The sequence below is a fragment of the Megalobrama amblycephala genome, linkage group LG24 (assembly GCF_018812025.1).
Source record: "Megalobrama amblycephala isolate DHTTF-2021 linkage group LG24, ASM1881202v1, whole genome shotgun sequence".
NCBI classification, from domain to species: Eukaryota; Metazoa; Chordata; class Actinopteri; order Cypriniformes; family Xenocyprididae; genus Megalobrama; species Megalobrama amblycephala.
In genome coordinates this window covers 26,867,473-26,891,871 of record NC_063067.1, presented here as the reverse complement: position 1 = coordinate 26,891,871, position 24,399 = coordinate 26,867,473, and the positions used below count along the sequence as shown (strand labels likewise).

The window sequence follows — 24,399 nt, the reverse complement described above, 5'->3', positions numbered from 1 at the left end:
GAGCAAAAATGTGCCATTTCAGTGTGGTCCCTTTAAATGCAAATAAGCTGCTGTGCTTGGCCTAAGAGGGCGGAGCTTCAAGAGCTGATTCTCTGGTGCAAGGAGACGGTCAGGACACACTATAATGTCAGAAACTGCGAATATATGCTGAATGGAGATAGAACAAGTATAGTTTAGTTTAATTACGGTTATAATTACGGATATTGTCTTTTTTTTTATCCACTACATTAGTACAAGCCTGTTGTACCAGACCCCATTCAACTTCACCGATGAGTTTTATAAAGTTTATTATACTTAAGTGTCTGTTTTCACTCTAGAAAATCACTGTAAGAGCTTAATAAAACACAGTGCAACTGTGCATTAAAATATTATCCATAAAACTCTTTCTCTCCCTTGCATTAGCATCAACATACACAGTGAATTACACAGAAACACTTGTTACAACTAACAGTAAACAAATATATAAAGACCTTATGCTTTTTCAGGTGGTGCTTAATAAACTGGTAAACTTTAATCAACTCAGATGAACTGTAATAAAGTGCTCTCACCTTCATTACTGCCATATCCTGTATCGCTCTGGAGACTGTAAGATGGATCACAAACAGTTTACTGAACTATCCTTGAGTAACACATTTTTAGGACAACCTCTGTTTTGTATTGTCCCTTTGTATTTGACATTTCACAAAGCAGTCCGGTGTGAAATGAGCAGACATAAATGAGTTTCTTCAAATACAAAATTAATCCACTTTGCACTGTAGCTAATGTGACGTCACACTGCCAGGGATCTGGAAACAGCTTGTTCTGAGACACTGCTTATGATTTTTGGGAATTGAAAAAAAAAAAGGAGTGGTTGGATTTTTATCATTATATGGTGGTTGTGTAGACACACTGCCAACACACATTTATAGCTAAACACCATGCAAAAGTGAATTTTGCATAATAGGTCCCCTTTAAAGAAGTTGAGATAATTAAAAGCTTCCACACGGCAATTTGTATATTCTTAAATGTTGGGGTGGCACAACTGCAAACATGGCTGTTTTATATGAATTTACAATGTAATAATATTAAGCCTGATAATGAAACATCCAGAGGAAATTAATACATCATTGTAGCAGAGTGAAAATGTTTGTAGAATACTGATATAAACTGCTAATATCAAGTATCGGTAGGTTGGTACAAGGTGGTACAGTGATATAATATATATTTAAAAATATTTGGTTGTACCACCTGACAAAGGAAAAAAAAAGAAATTTAAACACTTTGAAATGCTGTTAAAACAAACTTGTTTAAACATTGTTCATGACTCAAAAATATGCATTTCGTCAGTTTTGAAAAGATTTTTTAAAAAATACCTTTTTTTTGAAGCTTTATTTGTCAATGACCAATATAACAAAGCTTGTTGGAAAAATTTTGTCAACTCAAAACTATTCCTATAACCCTGAGTTTGTTCAACTTCCATCATGGTACAGGCACCAGATCTTTAATCTAATAAATAAACCAACAAACAGTATAATAACTAGGAGAATATACAACCACACCACACATAGATGATTATCAATACACTAACTGAAACTGAGAGATTAAATACACAGAGCAAAAAAGGGAGTAACTAGACACACTGGTGGCTTGTTGCACAAAACTGGTTTCAGTTTCTACCCAGGTAAGTTCAAGATTAGTTTGAGCAAACTCTGGTTTTTCATGCTCATGAAGGTGGATTGGTTTTTAGCTGGTTTCATTGCTATGGTAACTTATGCTACACTTTCAGGTGCACGCACTTCAGAGTTAATCTCAAAACTCTGGATTAAACCTGAGTTGACAGAGAACGAGCTTTGTGAGCCTGTTGAGCCTGATCTAAACCAGTTTGGATTTGTCTGGATTTGTCAACTCTAAACATACTCTGAAGCTCATATGTTTATGTTCAGTTAATTAACACTTTAATGGCAATGAAAATGACCTATTAGTTGCCATTAAAGTGAAATTACTGAACCTAAACATAAGAGCTTGATAAAAATGCTCATTTAGAAGAACATTTCAGATGGCACTTAGAGGCTTTTGCATCTGAAGTCTTCATATATTGACAACAGATCATTAACCTCTATTAAATATGTATAACATAGCATTGTGAGCATTTTAAACTCTTAGTTAAGTATTTTTGCTAGCTGTAGCCTTGTGGTTAATGAAATGTTCTGTCACTTTGCTCTGGTTTATTATTGGTTTTGTGACAGAGCACTGACACTCCTGTACTTCTTGCAGATTTTGCAGAGAACAAAAGCAAACTTGTTCACATCAGCCACTGTTTTTTTTTTTTTTTTTTTGGTTTGAGTTTGTTGCAGACCCCCATCTCTAGCAGAATTGTTAAAGCCTTTCACAGGATGTTGGTTCACCACATGCCAAATCAGGAGGCTGGTCTGAATGTGACAGAAAAAATACTTCCCACCTTAAAACTGTTTTAAAACTGACCGATAATTTTTGTCTGATACGCCTATAATAACTGTCCGATTTATTTTTTAGTTTAAAACTGAACAAAAATGCTGTATAATATATAGGCCTATTGTCATGTTGTTTTTTTGTATTTGTGTTGAAAGTGCATGCAGTACACTTCAGTCCATCATTATATGAATCTTTCTGTAAACCTAAGATATTAAACTTTCCTCAAGTCCTTCCCCTCTATTCGTTGTTGATGTGTAGGCTACACATTTTCATGCCCGGTTCTACACAAGCAAGAACACCCTCAGTTGATATTGTAGGATTTGACAAACACTCCAGTGCGTGTTCACGCTCAAAAGAACGTCAAATGTATCTATTTACAACGTGTTTTGCAGCGGTGAGCAATGTAGCCAATCACAGACATAGTTGTTGAACTCTATATCCAATCAGAAGTGTTTGTTAGTCAGTATCCACTCACTGCTCAAAACGGCAGAGTTTTTATTCACCTGTCATTAACAAAGTGTAGACCAAGCGGCAACCTCCCCCTTTCTCTCGTGAAGCCAATACGGAAGTAACTTAAACTGCGATTCATCGACTGGCCGCTAGGGACAGGCTCCAAAAGAGAGCAGAATCTCATAGAGTCCCATGTTAAATTGGCCAAGTTTATAGCAGAAAAAATACATGTTTACAAGTTGGTTCAAATTGTGGTTTTGGTCTATACTGCTATTTTTGCCCTTCATGACAACTCTTAGGGGGGGGAAAATTTTTTTTATAACTTATCCGTTTAAATTATATTAAGCCTTAAAGTTCTGCATAATTAAGGGCGTGGTCACTTGAGTGACAGGTAGATTGCGCTGCTGTCTGTGAGGCGTCATGTTACCTCACCTGCCGCTGAATTTGGCATCTCAGCCGTTTTTGTGCTTTTTTTCTCGATTATTTTATACAATTGTAAAATATGGCTTGCTGCATAATATTCGAGACTGATGTGTGTCTGTGTGCGTGCACGGGGAAGAGACACATAACACACGTTGTTAGATCGTGGCATTGGCTGAAAGTTTTGATTGCGAGATTTAAGTTACTACAATGACAATACCAGGAGGATATACAACTCTGACAGCACTGCTTGGATATTATAACTAAAACTGCTGCACTATTTTGAAAAAAATATACTTTGGACACAGGCTCATTTGTTTTTTAGATACGATCGCTGCTCGGATTGCATCCTTTCTTGAAGAACGATGACAGAGAGCAGATCATTCAGAAGAAATGTGAAATGTTTTTTTTTTTTGTTTTGCAATGGACATTTATATTTTACCCAAGTGCCACAGATTGGATTCATCTCGCGATCTCTATTATAAAGGTATGAAGTCCCATTTGATGTTCCATGTTGTTATTTGCACACCCAACACAAATTACTGGTGTTGGAGCATCTATATCTTAAAAAAAACACCGTAAATTGACAGTAAACCTTTAGAACTTTCTGATGTTAAAACTTATCTTTATTAATAATTTAGATAGTATCTAGATAGATAGCTCCTTTGCTTGCTAACGTGGTCACGTCGAGCTAGGCGGGCGTGGTTTCAGCAACCAATCACATCAGCTCAAACCACCTCCCCGCCTCAAATTTGCCCATTTTCAGTTATCCGGGAGTGACGTGCGGTGACGCGCAGCTAAGATGGCCGCGTCCTCATTTTCGCTTCAAAACCCAAATACTCCTCGCTGCAGACTGTAGCGCGATGACGTCACGTATTTTGACGTTACGTATGTGTTAAGTGCTGGGGGGTGAAAACTTTTTGAATTTGAAGATCAAGGTAAATTGTACTTAATTTTTCTTCTGGGAAACATGCAAGAATCTTCTGTTGCTTCCGAAGGGCAGTACTAAATGAAAAAAATTATATTTCAACAAAATAAGAAAAATGTGGACATCTTCATCCTGTTCAAAAGTTTTCACCCCTCGGCTCTCAATGCATTGTGTTTCCTTCTGGAGCATCAGTGAATGTTTGAACCTTTTTTAATAGTTGTGTTTGAGTCCCTCAATTGTCCTCAGTGTGAAAAGACGGATCTCAAAATCATTCAGTTACTGCTGGAAAGGGTTCAAATATGCAAAAGATGGTGGAAAACTGATGAATCTGCAGGACCTGGAGGATTTTTCTGAAGAACAGAGCTCAGTTTAACTGCTCAGGACAAACAAGAGACTTGAACAACCATCACAAAACACACAAACAGTCGTGGATCATCAGGTAACCACACACAGTATTGAGATCCAAGGGTTCCCAAACTTTTGAACGGGGTTATTTTAATAAATTCAGCTATTGTTTGTCTTGTGGACTATATTTAAACATCTTTTATGTAAAATATCTTACTCAGGACAGTACTAAACAAAAAATAACATGCATTTTGTATGATCTCTCTTGTTTTGTTAAAAATTCACATTTTCACAGATTCTGAAAGGGGTTCCCAAACTTTCGATCCCCACTGTAAGATATACTAAAAAAGGAAACTGATAGATTGATAGGAGTTTATACTGTACTTACCTTGGTCAAGTAATCAACAGGCAGGGGGGTTTTCATCACCTCTAAATTGAAAAGTAAAAATAAGAGTAGAATTATTTTCAAAACAGTGTTATTTGTGCTGTTCAAGAAATAAAGTGAAACCAATACCAGCTCTCTCTACTCTTCTCTTTTTCTGTTCAAGGACTGCCCACCTGGGTATGTTGGTGATGGCAGAAGGGGAGTCCTGCGAGGATTTTATTCAGTTAAGGAAGTTGAGGGCTATTGCTCTGTTGACTGTTTTTTTAATGATGGAGGGGAATTTCAGAAGATTTGAAGGAATTTTCATGTGATATATATATATATATATATATATATATATATATATATATATATATATATATATATAGATAGAGAGAGAGAGAGAGAGAGAGATATAGATATATTATATAATTTATGTGTATGTATTTATATATCATTTATATCATTTACATATAAATATTACATATTTATATATATATATATATATATATATATATATATATATATATAAATAATACACAATATATAAATAATATACACTAATATATAAATAATATACCCGCACTACATACCCGCACACATACATAATAAAAAAATATAATGTGTGATAATCTGTATGTGTAATTAATTCATAATTCTGTAATTATAATTGTAAAAGAGAGATATGCTTTGTTTTGAAATAAAAGAAAGTTATCACTGTTATCAGTTTGATTATTTTTTTGGTTTAGTTGGTAGAGACTGAAAATATACTTTATGTAGTCAGTTTAACTTCTAACTACTTCATTAGCATAAATGTTTTACATGCAGTATTGCCAAAGCGACAGAAACTGTCCAAAAATATAGTACACAAAAATAAACAACCATGACAGAGGAACTATTAAAGTAAGTATATAAGGTGCCATTAATGTTTACAGTAATATTGCAATATACACAGTGAAGTGCAACAGAATGTGGAAATAACCTTTTATTTAAAATACTATAGACACACACATCCGTAATTCCTCATTATATAATTTTACCTCAGATGGCATGTTCAAAACAATGGATATGTGTACTCAGTTTTGCCGCTCTGTTTTTAAAAAAAAAAAAAAAAAATTTATTATTAGAATTTTTATTACTATGTTCTTGTTGTATTTGTATTGTGAACTGGAAGCTTCAGCACCAAGTAAAATTCCTTGTGTGTGCAAGCACACTTGCCAATAAAGCTCTTTCTTTTATTATTTCTTTGTCGTTTTCAACAAGCCAAGTTTTCGCATGCGTTTTAAGGACGTGGAATGTCACACGCGACGTCAAAACACGTGACAATACCGCGTAACTCATATGACACGCATGCGCTGTCAACATGTTATGGCGCATGCGTTTTAAAGACATGCAATACGTAACATACGTGACGTCAAAATACGTGACGTCACCGCGCTACAGTCTGCAGCGAGGGGTATCTCTTCAAAACTGCTGTTCAGAACTCTATGGGTGACGTCACGGACGCTACGTCCATATTTTTTTACAGTCTATGGTGTAGACACGATGTAAGTAAGATATTTATTGTGCATTGTTGATTATTACAGAACTACTGACATAATTACTGATAAAGCGACAGAGTTTAGGGAGCAGTCTTGGCTCCCTTTCGAGGCTACAGCGATGCAATCCATTGAGATAAGAATTGTTTTTCATGCTGTTAAGAGGACCGACGGCCAATTGCATGCTGCAAAGTTTCGGTAGTGACATCTACATATAAATGCTGGATTCGCTCTGCACAGGACAGAAATATGACATGTTAAAGTAAGATAACACATTAAAGCAATGTAAAGGCAGACTAATGCTGCGTTCACGTCACATAGTATTTACCGGAATCTTGAGATAACAACACGTGACGTTATATTCGGAGCTGTTCACGTCCTTTTGGTCCTTGAACTGGGAATTAAGCGTTTCCATGGCACCACTATCAACGCCTAAATGAATCTACAGCAGTCAGGTGGTACAGCAGCCACGTGGTACATCTGGGAGCTTTCAGAAAACTCCCAGCTTACAAGCTGTAATTACGAGCTCTACGAGGACGTGAACGCTTTTTACAAGCAAGAATCTCGTAACTACAGGAATTACGAGGCCGCGTGAACGCACCTAAATAGATCAATAGAAATATTAGAGCAAAATATTTTTGGAATTCTATTCCATTTATTGGTAAAACTGATGACTTGCAAAATAATCTTAAATGTCTCACTGTACTGCTATGGTGGAGCCGTTGCTTATACATCTGCACTTTACTAGAGCACCCTCGGTAATTTCAGAAGCACTCTCTTTGGTGGAAAAGGGGTATCATCAGTGATTTGATTCTGGAACCGGGCCGGCACATTTTAGAAAAGTACTCTTTAGGTTCCTCAGGTTCAAACTAGTAGCCTATTCCACAGCTAGAAATGTTGGTGTGATATTTGTTTATGACTTTTGTGTGATACCGTTTTGAATGCATGTCATAATCCAGCAGGGCTATAGAGGAAAAAAGTTACACTGCATTCATCAATATTTATTTATTTATTTATTTAGAACAATAGTGCATTTAACCCTACAATGCTTAAAACAGAAACAAGAACAATAATGGAACTTCAGAATTGGTGTTAATAATTTAATAATATAATATTAGATTGGCACCAGGTGCATTCTAGAAGATTAGAAACACCTACATGAAAAATTAACTTTTTCATGATTCATGTGTTTTTTTTTTTTTTTTTTACACAATCATGTATCTACAACTCATTTTTGTTGTAGAGTATACTGCAGGCTCACTCTCTGCCTCTCACACACACAAAGTAACATCGGTGGGATAAGCACATACTTGCAAGGTTCACTGAACATCATTTTATTACACTTAAAAATGGAAATAGGTGATTCAAAATATCATTCGACCCAAACATTTATTCGACTTTGTAGGTGAAATAGGAGTAGACAAGACGTCATGATTTCCTGTCAGGTTTTGATTAAAATTGGTTTCAACAGAAAGCTATTGCTGTTGCAGAGTCTCACGCAAGTGTTCACTGAGGCTCTACTTTGACTGTAGTTGCAAATGGAAATGTTTAAAATCATCCTTTTGACAGGTAGGGTGCCTTTATTAATATGAATTATATTGAAACCAACATTATCAGAAAAAAAGTACAAAAATTGTCACTGGGGCAGTACCCTTTCAAAAGGTACACCTTTGTACCTAAAGAGTGCATATTTGTACCTCAGAGGTACATGTTGGTACCAAAAGTGTATGTTAAAGTGTAAATGATACATATAGAAACTTTTAAAATGGTACCACCCCAGTGACAGCTTTTGTACCTTTTTTTTTTTTCTTTTCTGAGAGTGAATAATACTAGTAAATCACTATACTGTATCCCAGCTTTTCCCTGAATCTATTTTACATTATAGTGGCAGTCTGTGTACAAGTAACATCTCAAGAGAGCACTGAAGGTAAGATTCTTTTATATACAGTATATATAAAAGACTATAGGTGGTTGCTGGTTTAGTCCTGTTCCCCATGTACATGGACAATGACGTGACGCCAAAATTTTCTGTTTGATTACATTTTTTCAGTTAAAATTTGGTTTAAATGCATAAAAAGATACCATATATATATGTAGTACCTCTTCCGTGTAGTCACTTTAACTTTTCAAAAAACATTAGTTATTTGTAATTTTCTGTTATTTAAAGTGTCAAAATATCATGTGATGTGACCATCTGGCCATAACTTCTGTTTTGGAAATGTCTTTGAAATTACTCTAAATTTATTCAAATTCATTTATGCATGATTTCCAACATGCTTTGTGATCCTGTACAAAATTGCAAAGCCTTTTTTATTTATATTTCCATCACAATATACAAACAAACTTTGTCCGATGATGTCCATTTTATGAAATATCATGTGGTGCGACCATCAAAAAACTACCACTTTGGGACTTTCATGTTGAAACCCATTCAAAGACAGGACGTTTCATCATATACCAATTTGTGAAGGACCCATGGAAGCAGTGAGCAAGTTTGTAACTCTGTCTTAAATTGGGGAAAAAAATTTAATGGCTGGTATGTGGTATGACCTAAAAAAAAAAATAAAATAAAATAAATAATATTAAGTTATTTCTGCAAAAATATACTTTATTACAAATTTCATAGTGACCTTTTGTAGGAAGCTAGCTTGTTTTGTTTAGGTGGCCAATTCTGTGCCTATAAATTGACTGAATGTGTCAATTTCAATATGTCAATCATGTGGTGCCACCACTGCAGAGTGTTTTCCATGATAGATATATGTCCTAGTTTGGCAGTTTTTGTGCTTTTATATTCAATTGATGGTTTATATACATAAAGTACTTTATTTTAGTATAATTTGGAATAATATTTTATGCAATTTTGGGACATTTTATAAAAATATTTCAGACAATTCATTATCATTTATTGTTTATTTATAACTATTTCAGTCTATTTTACCAGATGCTACTGCCAAGCAAAGTAAAAACCGCTGGCTATAGACAGCGTGTTTATTCTGACCCTGCAGCAAGAATGGAGTTACACCTTACTAGGAGAAGAGTGAAATGTTATTAGAGTTTAAAATATCTGTTTTCTATGTGAAGGCCTTATGTAGCCCCGCCTCTTTTCAGCGCTGCGCTCGTTTTCTTTTGACTTCCGGTTTGTATTTCCACAGCGATCTTACGTATATGAATGAACTGCTCATTTTAAAATCTTCCCGGTCTACTGACATTTGTTAAGACATTTGCTTTAAACATGACAATGCTCATGATAACTTTCATTAACTCTAAAACAAGTAAATCCACTTCATTAGCTAATTATTCTTCAACAGCGATACCATAGAAATATACAGGGCTACCGCAAAAACGGAAGTTCAAAGACACTATTCTAAAGATGGCGGCGCGCTTGTTTCTCTGGTACATAAGTCTAGATAGTAAGCTCAAATTTATTCCTGTCATCAAAGTTGAATTTTCAGCATCATTACTTAAGTGTCCAGTCTTCAGTGTCACATGATTCCTCAGAAATTATTCTAATATGATGATATGCTGCTCAAGAAACATTTCTGATTATTATCAATGTTCATATTTTTGTGAAAACTGTGATATATTTTATTTTTTAGGATTCTTTGATGAATAGAAAGTTCAAAAGAACAGCGTTTATTTGAAATACAATCTTTTGTAAAATTATAAATGGCTTTATTGTGACTTTTGATCAATTTAGGCCTAATGTGTCCTTGATGAATGAAAGTCAACTTAAATGAAATGGTGCACTTATGTTTGCGATGTGATTTCAAGGGCGTAGTTTGTGGGGGGAGGTAACCCCCCCAATATTCAAAGCCATCAGTTACAACGCCCCCAATACAATACAACCATACCAACGTTCAACCCCCCCAAAGTTGAAACCAAATCTACGCCCTTGATTCTTTTAATATAAAAATTTGTTTATAAATTTGTTCATTAAAATTCTGTGAAATTTTATTAAAATCTGGTTTAAATCTATAACAAAAATAGAACAAAAATATAAGATCATTCTTTACAGAATCTCAAAAGAACTGCAAATACTTTGTTTATAAACACTTTACTGAGAACTTCTAAAAAAATGTTAAGCATGTTAAGGAAATGAATCAATTTTAAGATAAATCACGGTCGCACCTCGTGACATTTAAGGCTATGGCCAATTCATCTAGATTAAAAAAGCACTAAAATCATTTAATTTAAAATTTTAAAATGAATTTATGTGTACACAACATTCTTAATGTTTGAACAACTGCAATATATATGATTATTTTTTGTATTTTAAAATTGGCCTAGAAAATCCTTATATGTCATTGACCCACATACTGTGTACTTATTACAGTAATAAATAACTGGGTAATAACTAGGTACTAATCCTGAACCCAACCTTAACCCCTGTAGTTACCTTATATTACCCAGTATTTTCTTAGGTAAGTAGTACACTGTAAGTACATTTACTGTAAAATAAAGTGCAACCTGGACTTTTAATGACTATTTTATTTAACTTTTTTTTTTTTTAAAGTTACACCACTGCATTAAAAAGTATTTAGCCACTCTAACATAAGGATTATTCATCCCCTAGACCCTCCGATTCCGATTCCCAAGCCCAAGATAACTGGCAATCCAACTCACAAGGTGCTGTACAGAACAGAGGAGGTCACTCTGCACTGTGAGGTTCCTGGAGGAGCATCTGAGTTCCAATACGACTGGTACAAGGACGCCGCTAATTTCAAAACTGACCATCATTCCAGCATCACTGTGACAGATGGTGGAAATTATGAATGCAAGGCAAAAAGCAGAACTTCTGAGTCTGAAAAAAGTGATAGGTACACTTTAACTCTGCAAGGTGAGTGGATATAGTAATAATATTTTAGTTACACTTTATTTCAATAACATTCTACTAACTATAAGTAACTTTGCAACTACATGTAAACTAACTCCCATTAGACTAATAGTAGACTGTAGTAGACTGTTAGGTATGGTTAGGCTTAGTATAAAATAAGTTGACATGTAGTTGTAAAGTTACTTATACTCAGTAGAACGTCTGCTGGGGAGCATCAAAATACGGATGTCTATACAAGACTGAAAATGTCTGTCTGAAGTGTGAAATTCAGTGAAGCTCAGAGAACTGGACCTACAGATGGTTTTAAAAAATGGTGAAGCTACAATAATCTAAATCTCAATTAGATATCCAAAAAAAACAATTCAGGAGATTATAAATGCCAGGGATTTATTCAAGGGAGAGTAGAAACTACAATGAGAAACTCTATTACAATTAAAGTTCAAGGTAAGCTTGAACTTTAATTGTAATTACCCACAGTCATCTGAATCCGAATTGAGGTCAAATGACTCGAGACTTGACTTGAACTGTATGACTCGAGAATGACTTTATAACAACTAAAGTAATTCAATTATTTTTATATAAATCATTGCAACATGAACAAAATGTAAGCTACGAAACCACCAACACTAGTTATCAGAGTGCGATTGCATAACGCTGCACAAGCACAGAAAATACAGTGCTAATACCGCTAAATACAGAGGGTATAAGAAAGTCTGCTAACATGTTTCTTTTTGGATATAAGTACTTCAAAAATTGACGATATTCAAAAAAGAAGACTTGCTATATGCACAATAACTGGCAAAGGAATATCAGACGTGACCATCACAGCCTCAAACTTCATTCACCACTTCAAAAAGTAAGCTAACCTTTTGGTGATCATTCCATGTCAACTCAACCAGAGGTCCCCGTCTCAAATTTTTGATTTTGTTAATATTTTTTCTGTTGAAAGACAAACATAAATAGTGATGAAAGCAAAAATATTAAATGTCACAGATGTATATATACTGAGTAATCCACTATTTTGTAGAGGGGGGTCAAAATGACAATTTTCACTTGAGATTTGGAGCCTACGGAGCCCCTAAAGGGACCTTTGCAAAAATAAAAAAATGACAGAGTTTCGCGTGCTTACGAGATACTTTCGCGTGCTCACGAGAAACTTTTGCGTGCTCACGAGAAACTTTCGCGTGCTCACGAGAAACTTTCGCGTGCTCACGAGAAATGTATTGCGTGCGCACGAGATACTTTTGCGTGCGCACGAGAAATGTATTGCGTGCGCACGAGATACTTTTGCGTGCGCACGAGAAATGTATTGCGTGTAGGCCATATTTATATTTTCCCATGTAAAAGTACTGGAACTGTAAAATGTAGGCATACTAAAATTTCATATTTCACAAGATCAAACGGCCCTTTATTAAACCACTTTGTCGGATTTAACGCATCCTTACAGGTGGCAGAGACATGCTTATTTTCTCCATTCAATTCTAACAGCGCTTATTGCGAGCAGAGCCATTGACATAAAGCACTTCAGATATAAGAAAGGCACGTGTTTAATTAAAACGAATAATTAGCTGGATTCATCCTAGACGATCTGGTCTAAGAAAGACAGATTTTGAGCAAATACAGCTGTATTAGTTCATGTGCATCCACTCTCATTTTCTCTTTAATTTTCATGATCTTTATTAGTTTATGTGCATCCATACTCTGGCATTCTTCATAGGCAGTGACGCACAAATGAAATAGGTTATAGTATACACAAACCGGAAATTGTAATGCGTGCGCACGACATAAGTTTCTCGTGCGCACGCGAAAGTATCTTGTGCGTATGCGAAAGTTTCTTGTGAGCACCTGAAAGTATCTCGTGAGCACGCGAAACTCCTTCATTTTTTATTTTTGCAAAGGTCCCTTTAGGGGCTCCGTACATGCCTGTACCTCAAGAAGTATTATATATATCTTAATATCATTTTAGATTCTGGCTTTTAAACTTTCCTTTTAATTTTAAAGGCTTTCGATGGTACAATCCCAGAGATATGGAGATCTTAATGTGGCTCCATGAGTAAATTGGTAAATTGTTCACATTTTCAGTTATCAAAAACCAAATGTGAGTTACTTTGCATACAGCTGCATACTTTTTTTTTTTCAAAGACGAATATCTGAAGAACAAATAATAGTTAAAACTAGAAATGTATCTATTTTTTTTTCTATCAACTCCATTGCAGACTGTAAAAAATGTCCCTGTAAAAAAACAGTAATCTACTGGCAGCTGTGGTTGCCAGCATGATACTGTAAAAATACAGAGCACTACTGTTTTTGAAATTAACAGCCAAATACCGTTTTTTCAGCTACAGTAGATAACTGTAATTTAAATTACAGTAGTCTACTGTAGCTGAAAAAAAAACGGTATTTGGCTGTTAATTTCAAAAACGGTAGTGCTCTGTATTTTTACAGTATCATGCTGGCAACCACAGCTGCCAGTAGATTACTGTTTTTTTACAGGGAAATTCTTTTACATTGATAGCTGTTAAATGACATACTAGTCACAACCAAATCATTCAAATTTTAAATGCTATAATAACTCAGCATTTTATATTTGTCTATGGGTAACAAAAAGGAATAAAGCCAAGTTAGTATTTTTTTTTTATTCCGATAAAAATGTAAAAGTATTCAAGTAATATTCAGTGCATATAAAAAATAAACACCCACCAACATATCAAAATACAAAAATGGCTAATGAAAAAGCAAACATACAAACAAAAACAAACAATATATAGACAATCTACCTGTATATAAAATACAAATCGAATCAGGCTTCACCAAACATTACTCCAAAAAAACAATTGCACTGAAACAAACCAATTATTAAAAATAAATAAATAAACACTCGAACAGGCTTTAACAAAGCATCAGCATTTTTAATACCTAAATAACTTGGTATAAACAAAGTATAACTCACCAGGCCAGCACATTTTTCAGAAACCAACCTGCATGGGTGTGGGGTGTGTCAACTACACTTTTTAAATGAAGTCCCACTCAAAGTCCATAAGTCTCTTTAAGAGGTTTGACACTTTGGTGTTGACAGTTATGGTTTTCTTTTGCACTGTTTTCCCAGTTTTTTTGGATGTAACTTTTCCCTGTGCAGCCTTGGTCCCCTTTTCCGGATTTATTCCAACAAAACGTCTTTAAAATAAGAGAGAAATATTTTTAGTGAACAATGATTTTATATGGTATGATCAAAATTTTGGTAACACTTTACAATAAAATTTAATTTGTTAAAGGAACACACCGACTTTTTCGGACTTTAGCTTATTCACCGTATCCCCCAGAGTTAGATAAGTCCATACACACCATACACACCATTCTCATCTCAGTGCGTGCCATAACTCTGTCTGACGCACCCACCGCTAGCCTAGCTTAGCACAAAGACTGGAGGTAAACGGCTCCATCTAGCCTACTGCTCAAAAAGAGACAAAATAACGCCAACATTTTCCTATTTACATGTTGTGATGTGTATAGTTACATTGTGTACTAAGACCGACGGAAAATGAAAAGTTGTGATATTCTAGACCGATATGGCTAGGAACTATACTCTCATTTCTGTGTAACGTTAATGATCAAGGAACTTTGAGCCGTCCCATGAGTGCAGCGGCGCAATAATATTACACATTACAATCTCGGATAGCCCCATGCATTGTTTTTCTAATAATTCAGCGGCCCGTCGTCAGTTATTCCAAAACCTAACGTTAAAATCGGTGTTTGGAGAACACTAACTACTGAAATGCCTCAATGTTGATAACTGTCTATCTGTCTCTTTTACAGTCTATGGTCTGTCTTTCAGTAACACGCTATTTGCGCCAACAGCCAAAAATATCTCAAGAGCCATGAAAAAGGCAATTTTACAAGTTGAGTGCAACATAATAAAAGAACAACAAAGAAATAATCTTACCTTGAACAGTTTCCTCCTTTAGCAGACATAGACGAACAGATTTCATCGGTTGACCGCAGCGCTTTCTGCAGGAGTTTGAATGAGGCTCGTTGAAGATGCTCCGCCCCATGTGCTGTTTTTTACAGTATTAGACCGTTTTTCTCAGGAACAAACCTTTTTACTGTTAAGTGCTGTAAATTTACTGCAAGTAATTAATTTACCGACCATTAGCTGTAAATTTACAGGATTTAACTGTTTATTGAAATTACGGTATTTTACTGTTGGAAATTGGCTGTAAATTTACAGCCATTTTTTACAGTGCATAGAACGTATCTGTCTGAGTGCCATACAGCACTACCAGCTTCCCTTAAGAAACAGATTGACTATTTCTGTCATATGTCTACATATGTCTACTTATTGAGAATTAACAGAGGTTTAGATGTTGATGATTTATTGTTTTGTTGCTGTAACTGTGTGCTCTTTAGGATACATTTGTTATGTCAAAAAAGAAAAAGAAAAAAAAAAATCCAAGAAAAAGATGTGGTCAGGTGTTGTTGGTTATGTTTTGATTAAGACATAATCATCATGAACTGTTATCAAAAATATTAATGCACCTTAATTTTACATTACTACCACTGTGAAGGTACATCAGAAAGATCAAGCAGTGCTGAGCAATCAGTAATAAAGAATTTTAAATTCATCATTTACAAAAAAAAGGTCTACAGCAGCAACTAGACACACACAGACATCAAGAATCAGCGTATGAATCTCATCAATGGTGACAATAAACAAAAAATATAAACAGATCAACTCTAAACACTCTGACCAAAAATAAACTCTAAAACTATAACTATGCTAAATGTCTGAAAAAAAAAAAGTAATAAGTGATCTTCAGCAAGAACAAAATGTCATTGGGAATTACTAATAAGCAAACTTTCCAAAGGGCTTTCATTGAAATCATAATTATAATAAATGCTGGAATATAAACCTTATTATTTTATAAATAAATGACAGGTTCTCTTACATTATTATGGTGTTTATCTTTGCAGAGCCGCCTCAACCAAAACTGTCAATAGAGTCTGAATGGAAAACATTTTACTCAACTGAAAAAGTGACTCTGAAGGTGTTCAATTGATGGAGGTTCCAAATGAATGGGGCTATGAATGGTTTAGAAACGGTGCTCAGATTTCAGAATGACAAGGACATTTCCTTTTCTGGAAACACACTCTCAATCAGCTCAGCAAAACTGAGTTATTCAGGACAGTATACCTGCAGAGGAAAACATCTGACAAGAACACCAGTAACTACAGGACAAGCAGAAGCTTTGCAACTACATATTTATGGTAAAACTACTTATGAAAATATGATGTTCTATTATTGATATATGTGAAAGAAAGAATGATTGACACTCCAAAAAAGTTCAGTGAAGAAGTTGTTTATATTTTAAGATATTTTTCATTTGCATTGGCCTCTATCAATGTACAATGGTTCATGTCAGCAGTTTCCTGCCTACTCTTGACAACAGGTTACAGAAACCAGACACTATTAGCAGCATGTGTCAATTTAGTCTCAGATTATGAAGAATAGCAACCATAAGCAACTCAAGGCAGTTACTGTTTGAAGAGAGTGCATTACTTATTAATTCTACCCCTGTGATTCTTAGTTAACACACCAAAACCAGACATCACAAAGCATCAGTGGTTTGAGTTCTTCTACACTGGGGAGAAAGTCCAGCTTCGTTGTAATATGCCTGGTGATGGATGGAGGTATGACTGGTATAAAGACTCAGAGAACCTTGATCACAGATCCAACCTTCACTATCAGCTCAGCATCTCTCTCTGACGCTGGTGTCTATCAATGCAAAGCAAAGAGAGGAGACTTCTCAGTGGACAGTGAGACTCTACGAGTGCAAGTTCAAGGTGAGTCCATAATTTACCTCTTTATTGTCATTTCTATTGTGGAATATTCCTTCCCATTGTGCATTCATTGAGTTTACAATGCCTCAGTAAAGTTCCCAGGAAATGCATGAATTGCAGAAATGCAGACATTGAACACAATATAAGTGGCTTTGGAAGAGTTTGCCAAATGTGTAAATGAAACAACAGAGATGAAAATGAAATCAAGAGAGTTAAATAAGTATTTTAGACTAAATGGTTTCATAAACAAGAAACTGGGATTCTGGCTAAAAGTATACATTTTATTCACTTTTCCACTTTTGTTTATTGCGGGTTTTTTTTCATTCATTCATTTGTTTGTTTGTTTTTCTCTGCAGAACCACCTGAACCAAAACTGTCAATAGAGTCCGAATGGAAAACATTTTACCTAACTGAAAAAGTGACTCTGAAGTGTTCAATTAATGGTGGTCCAAATGAATGGGGCTATGAATGGTTTAGATAATAGCGCTCCAATTTCAGTTGGAAATTACATTTCCTTTTCTAGAGACACTCTCTCAATCAGCTCAGCAAAAGCGATTCATTCAGGACAGTATAGCCTGCAGAGGAAAACATCTGACGAGAACACCAGTGACTACAAGACAAACAGATGCTTTAAAACTACATATTTATGGTAACTAAATACTGTATGTAATTACTTATGATATTCTCTGATTAATGGTCCGTGTACCTTTGGATAATTTGTTTTTTTGTTTTTGTTTAAAAAAATGGAAAAATGAAGAAAGCATTCATTTATTACATATTCGACCCTCCTCATGAGCATAAATAAACAAATCTCGAGTCATTTTTTCATATTTTTTATTTTTGTTTTAATCACAGTTTGTTCTAATCCGCCAAATGAAAAAATGATAAAACCAAAATGGATAAACAGCTTGAATATTCGATCTCTATAGGGACGGGAATAAAACGCCCCTTTCTGCTGATTGGTCAACCAAAGATCAAGCCACGCCATCAGTTCTTAGCTCCAGAACTCAGCTCCACGCTAGTGATGGGAAGTTCGGATCATTTTACCGACTTGGACTTTTGAGTCTCGTTCAGCAAAATGAACAAATCTTTTTTCGAGTCATTTCGTTCATTTTAGCAAAATGTAATTAAAATGTTACATGTTACTTCCCCAACGCATCTACTACTTACGAAAACGTTGATCACACTACAAACAATATAAAACTATAATGCTATAAGATACAGAAAAGATTAATTCATTCTTTACCTGGGTCTTCAGTTTATGATAAGCTCACCTCACCTCTTGTCTGACAAGTCTTCGGGTTTAAGTCATTCCTTGATCACGTGACAGGCAGCCCCATATGCTAAACCAATGCTGTCTGAGCCAGAAAGAGAATTGATTAGTTCATCTTTCGGGTCGAGTTTGAGTCGTTCCTTAATCATGTGACAGACCCATACGCTAAACCAACGCAGTATGAGCAGGACAGAGAATTTATTAGTTCATCTCATGAGTCTTTCGGGTTTTTGAGTCATTCCTTAATCACGTGACAGACCCATACGCTATTTCTGGCATTTCTGTCACTATGATTTTGTTACTGTTTCTTGAGGATCTGTGGGATGTTATTATTTTATAAATAAATAAAACCCTGTTATAAATAAAATATTGATTAATTTGTCTCTTTGACTGTCTATCTGTAAATAAACACTAGGCTATATAATAATATAATAATCCAAGCCTACAATACAAAGTATTTATAGCCTAGTTTGTTCATTTTTACTCCAATTTTGAGTTTGCTGGTAATAATTGCTTTTCCTAGGCAGACTTGACATATTGGTCTAATATATGTATAAGAAGATTGCTCAAAAAGGACATAATGACATAAATTAAATCACATTGGTTTAGCGTATGAGTCTGTCACGTGATTAAGGAACGACTCAAAAACCTGAAAGACTCATGAGATGAACTAATCAATTCTCTTTCCGGCTCAGACTGCATTGACTTAAACAGATGAACTACTACTAGCAGTACAGAACCTATAGAATATTGCGCATGCGCGACTGAACGAATCACACTCCGAGATGACTCGTTCTTCCCGAGTCACATTAAAGATTCGTTCAAAATGAACGAATCGTTCAAAAACGACACATCACTACTCCGCGCATTGTGCAACAGAATAGTAGCCTATATCTATCCGATACATTTGTACGGATTATTACAGAGTTTATTGCAACTACATTTAATCTCGTTCTCATCAAACAGCCAGACTAATAAATGGCTCGACACAACTCATGCCAGCAGAGCCTAGAAAGAGCTTTCTTCTGTGTAAATTTGCGTGCCGTGAAATACTAATTTATCATATTAAATATTAATTTACGTGGCATCTGCTCTCACAACTACTCCTAGCCTATGTATTTGGCACACTGCTGTTTTATTTAGCTGACCAACTCTAAAAATCTCTGCTGGAGCTGGGTGACGCACTGGACAGCGCGGAGAGAATGTAGCCTATTTACAGTGAAGATCAAGCTGCTGTCAGCAGTTCTTTCTAAGTTCCACGCAACAGAATTGTTCATCAGTTACAGTTGTATGGATTCTTAACTCGGACGTTTCCTAGGTCTGTTTCTCATCAAACAACCAGATTAATGAATGCCTCGACACAAACCCTACAGCCCATAGCTTTCTTCTGTCTACGCATACATTTGCGTGCGGTGGAATTAGTTTATTATATTAAATATTAGTTAATTTACATTGCATCTGCTGTCAAAACTACCCCTAGCCTATTTGGCACACCGCCTGTTTTATTTAGCTGATCAACTCTTGAAATCTGTGTACCAATAATGCACGACTCGCTGAACATTGCAGAAAGAATATGTGGTTACATTGTAGTGAAGTGCAGATCAGCAGTCCTGACTGTTGTTTTGAGCAATACACCGAGTTTATTTCATTAACCCTGAGTATGTCCCTCAAAACAATGTTTTAGTTTTTCTGCCAGCTAAATTTCTAAAGCAAAGTCACAGATCATTGTGCGACTCGCAACATAAGGCGTACAAAGTAGCCTAGTATTTAATTCGTGAATGAATCCGAGTCTTTGAACAAATCGGTTGAGTGATTCACCAGCCATACAGTGGCTGCGTCCGAAAACTGGAAAATGCTGCCTTCTGAGGATACATTTCAAGGTAGTAAGGCATCAAGGCACGTCCGAATCCAATGTTAGCTTCACTTCCTGTCTCATGAGATACCTTCCTCAGATCGATTTTTTTAAGGAAGCATGGATGTATCCTTAGCTGCCTTTGATATCCCACAATCCTGTGCTTTCCATTCTGTGACAGTTGAGCTAGAAAAATAAAGATGGTGTCTGAAAGTTGCGTTTGCTGCTCAGTTTGTGTATAAATGTACAATTTTGACCAACATATTTCAATTTTGATATCCTTTCTATCGAGAAATTACTACTGTAGTAATTAATTATTTGTTTAGTTCTCACCAAAGTTCGCGCTATATTGATGTAGACCATTAAACTGTTACGCTGCCTCAGAAGCCTGTCCGAAATTAGTTTCGTGAGGCCTTCATGTACAAACGCTGCCGTACAAGTCATTCTCTTATAAGACAATGAGGCAGCAAGACAGCTACCTAGGTTTTCGGACACAGCCAGCCTTTTTATTACTGAATGAATCAGCGTTTCGAGCGAATCGATTGAATAAAATGACTCATTCATTAACACAGTGACTTGCTGCCACCTACTGGCAATATTTCATATTCGTTTCATCTTGTAGTTTATTTCATATTTCTGTATTCAAAGCATTTTGTATAAAACATAACATTAATGTCATTGCATTATGCATTTGCTCTGCTGTGTGAATGTATTTACGGACCTCTCTGAGCAGCATTAAATTGTGTAAATACATCTAAAGCAACTTCAGATGCTGCTATGCTCTGCAGCGCAAGATGCCTTTGGTTGAAACAAAATAGTGTCAAACTCTAATTGTATTGACTAAATTTAAGATTTTAAATTTAAAGATGGCATAGGCCTATATTTAATAAGATATAGCTATTTTAAAAATGTAGCCTTGTTTGACTAATTAATATATGACGGTAATAGATGGCAATAAATATAAAAAAATATATATTCATCTCTGGCTTTATTGTTCAAAGTGTTATTTCATAGTCTACCCTTAAACACGTAAACGAAAGGCAAGAGCTCAAAGTTTCTGTTTCTGTTCTGTTTTCAGTTAAAAAGGTGTCATTTAAGCGTCCCCTAAGTTAATAACTAATGGTTTTACAATGAAAGTGATTCAATCAAAAACTTTAGCTCGATAAACTTTATCTTAGAGCTGCTGTAAAGCCAAAACAAACTCTGTATATTAATTTTCCTATTATCACTGTGAAGCTGCTTTGAAACAATATGTATTGTAAAAAGCGCTATATAAATGAAGATTACTTGACCCTTGAATCGATTCTGCTCTGCGCTTCAGTACAATAGCTTATGCATTCTCTCTGCGCTATCCAGTGCGGCGCGCAGTCTCCGGCACACATACTTTGAGAGTTGGTCAGCTGAATAAGTAGGCTAATAAGTGTGCCAAATAGTTTGGCAAGTTGTGAGAGCAGATGCCATGTAAATTATTGTATAATATGATAAATTAGTATTTCACGGCATGCAAATGTATGTGTATACAGAAGAAAGCTTTGTCTAGACTCTGCTGGCACGGGTTGTGTCGAGCCATTTATTAGTCTGGCTGTTTGATGAGAACGAGATTAAATGTAGTTGCAATAAACTCTGTAATAATCCGTACAAATGTATCGGATAGATATAGGCTACTATTCTGTTGCGAAATGCGCGGAGCTGAGTTCTGGAGCTAAGAACTGATGGCGCGGCTTGATCTTTGGTTGACCAATCAGCAGAAAGGGGCGTTTTATTCCCGCCCCTGTAGAGAACGAATATTTGAAGCTGTTTATCCATTTTGGTTTAATATGAAATTATGAAAAAAACGACTTGAGATTTGTTTATTTATGGTCATGAGGAGGGTTGAATATGTGATGAATGCTTTCTTCGTTTTTCCGTTTAGAAGACAAAAACGAGAAAACAAATTATCTGAAGGTACACGGACCATTAATATATATGAATGTAATTGTCAGGCACCCAAAAGAGTTCAGTAAAGAAGTTGTTTATATTTTAAGAATGTTTTTCATTGACATTGACCTGTATCAGTGTACAATAGTTCAATGTCAGCATATTGCAGTTTCCTGTCTACTCTTTTTTGACAGTGGCTAGACAGTATTAGCATTCAGTTAATTTAGTTTTGGATTATAAAGAATAACAAGCATATGCAACTCAAGGCAGTTACTGTTTGAAGAGAGTGCATTATTACTAATTATACCCCTGTGATTCTTAGATAACACACCAAAACCAGACATCACAAAACATCGGTGGTTTGAGTTCTTCTACACTGGGGAGAAAGTCCAGCTTGGTTGTAATATGCCTGGTGATGGATGGAAGTATGACTGGTATAAAGACTCAGAAACCTTGATCACAGATCCAACCTTCACTATCAGCTCAGCATCTCTCTCTGACACTGGTGTCTATCACTGCAAAGCAAAGAGAGGAGACTTCTCAGTGGACAGTGAGACTCTACGAGTGCGAGTTCAAGGTGAGTCCATAATTTACCTCTTTATTGTCATTTCTATTGTGGAATATCTTCCCATTGTGCATTCATTGGGTTTATATTGCCTCAGTAAAGATTCCCAGGAAATGCATGAACTGATGAAATGCAGACCCATACATTGAACACAGTGTATGTGGCTTTGAAAGCATCCACCAAATGTCTAAATGAAACAACATGATAAGTATTTTAGACTAAATGATTTCATAAACAAAAACTGGGATTCTGGCTAAAAGTATACTTTTTATTTACTTTTCCAGTTTTGTTCATTACTGTTTTATTCATTCATTCATTCATTCATTCATTTGTTTGTTTGTTTTTTGTTTTTGTTTTTCTGTGCAGAACCACCTGAACCAAAACTGTTAATAGAGTCTGAATGGAAAACATTTTACCCAACTGAAAAAGTGACTCTGAAGTGTTCAATCGACGGTGGTCCAAATGAATGGGGCTATGAATGGTTTGAAAATGGAGCCCGGCTTTCAGTTGACGAGGACATTTCCTTTTCTGGAAACACACTCTCAATCAGCTCAGCAAAAGCAAGTCATTCAGGACAGTATACCTGCAGAGGAAAACATCTGAAGAGAACGCCAGTGACTACAAGACAAGCAGAAGCTTTGCAACTTGATATTTATGGCAAGTGAAATTACTTCTGAAAGATTTTGAAGACAGAAATGAACAAAAACTATTCAGATAGTGACAGCCAGGTGTCTTAAAGAGGTCAATGAGGATTTTGCTTTCCATAGAACATGTTTAGCTGCTTTATTGTTGCACTGACCTTTGTATAAAAAAAAAAATAAAAAAAAAAAGATTACTGTCAGCATTTACAGCTTCCGGACTATGTTCATAAGATTTTTTTCAGTGAGAAAATTATTGTGCGTTATTGTTTGAAGGTGGTCCATTATTTCTAATTTTACCTCTGTTGCTCCTAGTTGACACACCAAAACCAGACATCAGAAAACAGCGGTGGTTTGAGTTCTTTTACACTGAGGAGAAAGTCCAGCTTGGTTGTAATATGTCTGGTGATGGATGGAAGTATGACTGGTATAAAGACTCAGGAACCTTGATCACAAATCCAAACTTTACTATCAGTTCTGCATCTCTCTCTGACACTGGTTTCTATCACTGCAAAGCAAAGAGAGGAGACTTCTCAGTGGACAGTGAGACTCTACAAGTGCGAGTTCAAGGTGAGTTAGTCTCTTGTGCCCACATAAACTACTTCTTGTTGCAATTTATTTTATAGAATATGACCATGGCAAAACATTTAATTAAATGAAAATATGAGTTAGTTAGTGATAGTTCACCCAAAAACATGGAGATTCTATCTGCATTTACTCACCTCATTCCCTTAAGACTTTCTTTCTTCTGTGGAACACAAACTATAAACTAATTTTAACAAGGAAGTGCACTTTAAATAGTTAAAAACTAGTAAAAGTAAAAGCACTGATGCCTATTGATTAGGATTAATTAGAAGGTTCAGTATGAAATAAATTTTATAACAAATTATTTATAAAATAACCTTTTGTTTTGTTGTAAGCGCGTCCACCTGCAGTTCTGAGTCTGGAGACTGAATTGAGCGACATCATGTCTGGAAATATCCTGACCCTCAGGTGTAACATCTCAGACG

The 24,399-nt window shown here is 35.5% G+C and overlaps 2 protein-coding genes across 3 annotated transcripts in view; both read left to right on the top strand.

Annotated features, from left to right (window-relative positions):
• Positions 1–24,399, top strand: part of LOC125259674 (hemicentin-1-like) — a 92,445-nt gene that overhangs the window by 44,300 nt on the left and 23,746 nt on the right. The gene's annotated exons all lie outside the window — the stretch shown is intronic.
• Positions 7,004–24,397, top strand: LOC125259675 (low affinity immunoglobulin gamma Fc region receptor III-A-like). Of its 2 annotated transcripts, XM_048177519.1 has the most exons (9): positions 7,004–8,044; positions 8,361–8,402; positions 11,049–11,312; positions 16,278–16,571; positions 16,892–17,147; positions 23,118–23,408; positions 23,705–23,816; positions 23,906–23,959; positions 24,310–24,397. In XM_048177519.1, the coding sequence occupies exons 4-8, from the start codon at positions 16,569–16,571 to the stop codon at positions 23,934–23,936; spliced, it is 693 nt and encodes a 230-aa protein (XP_048033476.1). In that variant the 5' UTR covers positions 7,004–8,044; positions 8,361–8,402; positions 11,049–11,312; positions 16,278–16,568; the 3' UTR covers positions 23,937–23,959; positions 24,310–24,397. The 2 variants fall into 2 exon arrangements, 1 of the variants encoding a protein (XP_048033476.1); XR_007182871.1 differs by lacking the exons at positions 23,118–23,408; positions 23,705–23,816; positions 23,906–23,959; positions 24,310–24,397 and adding an exon at positions 17,501–18,833.

What these genes read in the sequence shown, in the direction of transcription:
- LOC125259675 (XM_048177519.1), top strand. An exon ending in TCTACGAGTGCAAGTTCAAG is followed by an intron (nt 17,148 to 23,117) that starts GTGAGTCCATAA and finishes TTTTCTGTGCAG; the next exon opens with AACCACCTGAACCAAAACTG. An exon ending in GATGGATGGAAGTATGACTG is followed by an intron (nt 23,817 to 23,905) that starts GTATAAAGACTC and finishes ATCACTGCAAAG; the next exon opens with CAAAGAGAGGAGACTTCTCA.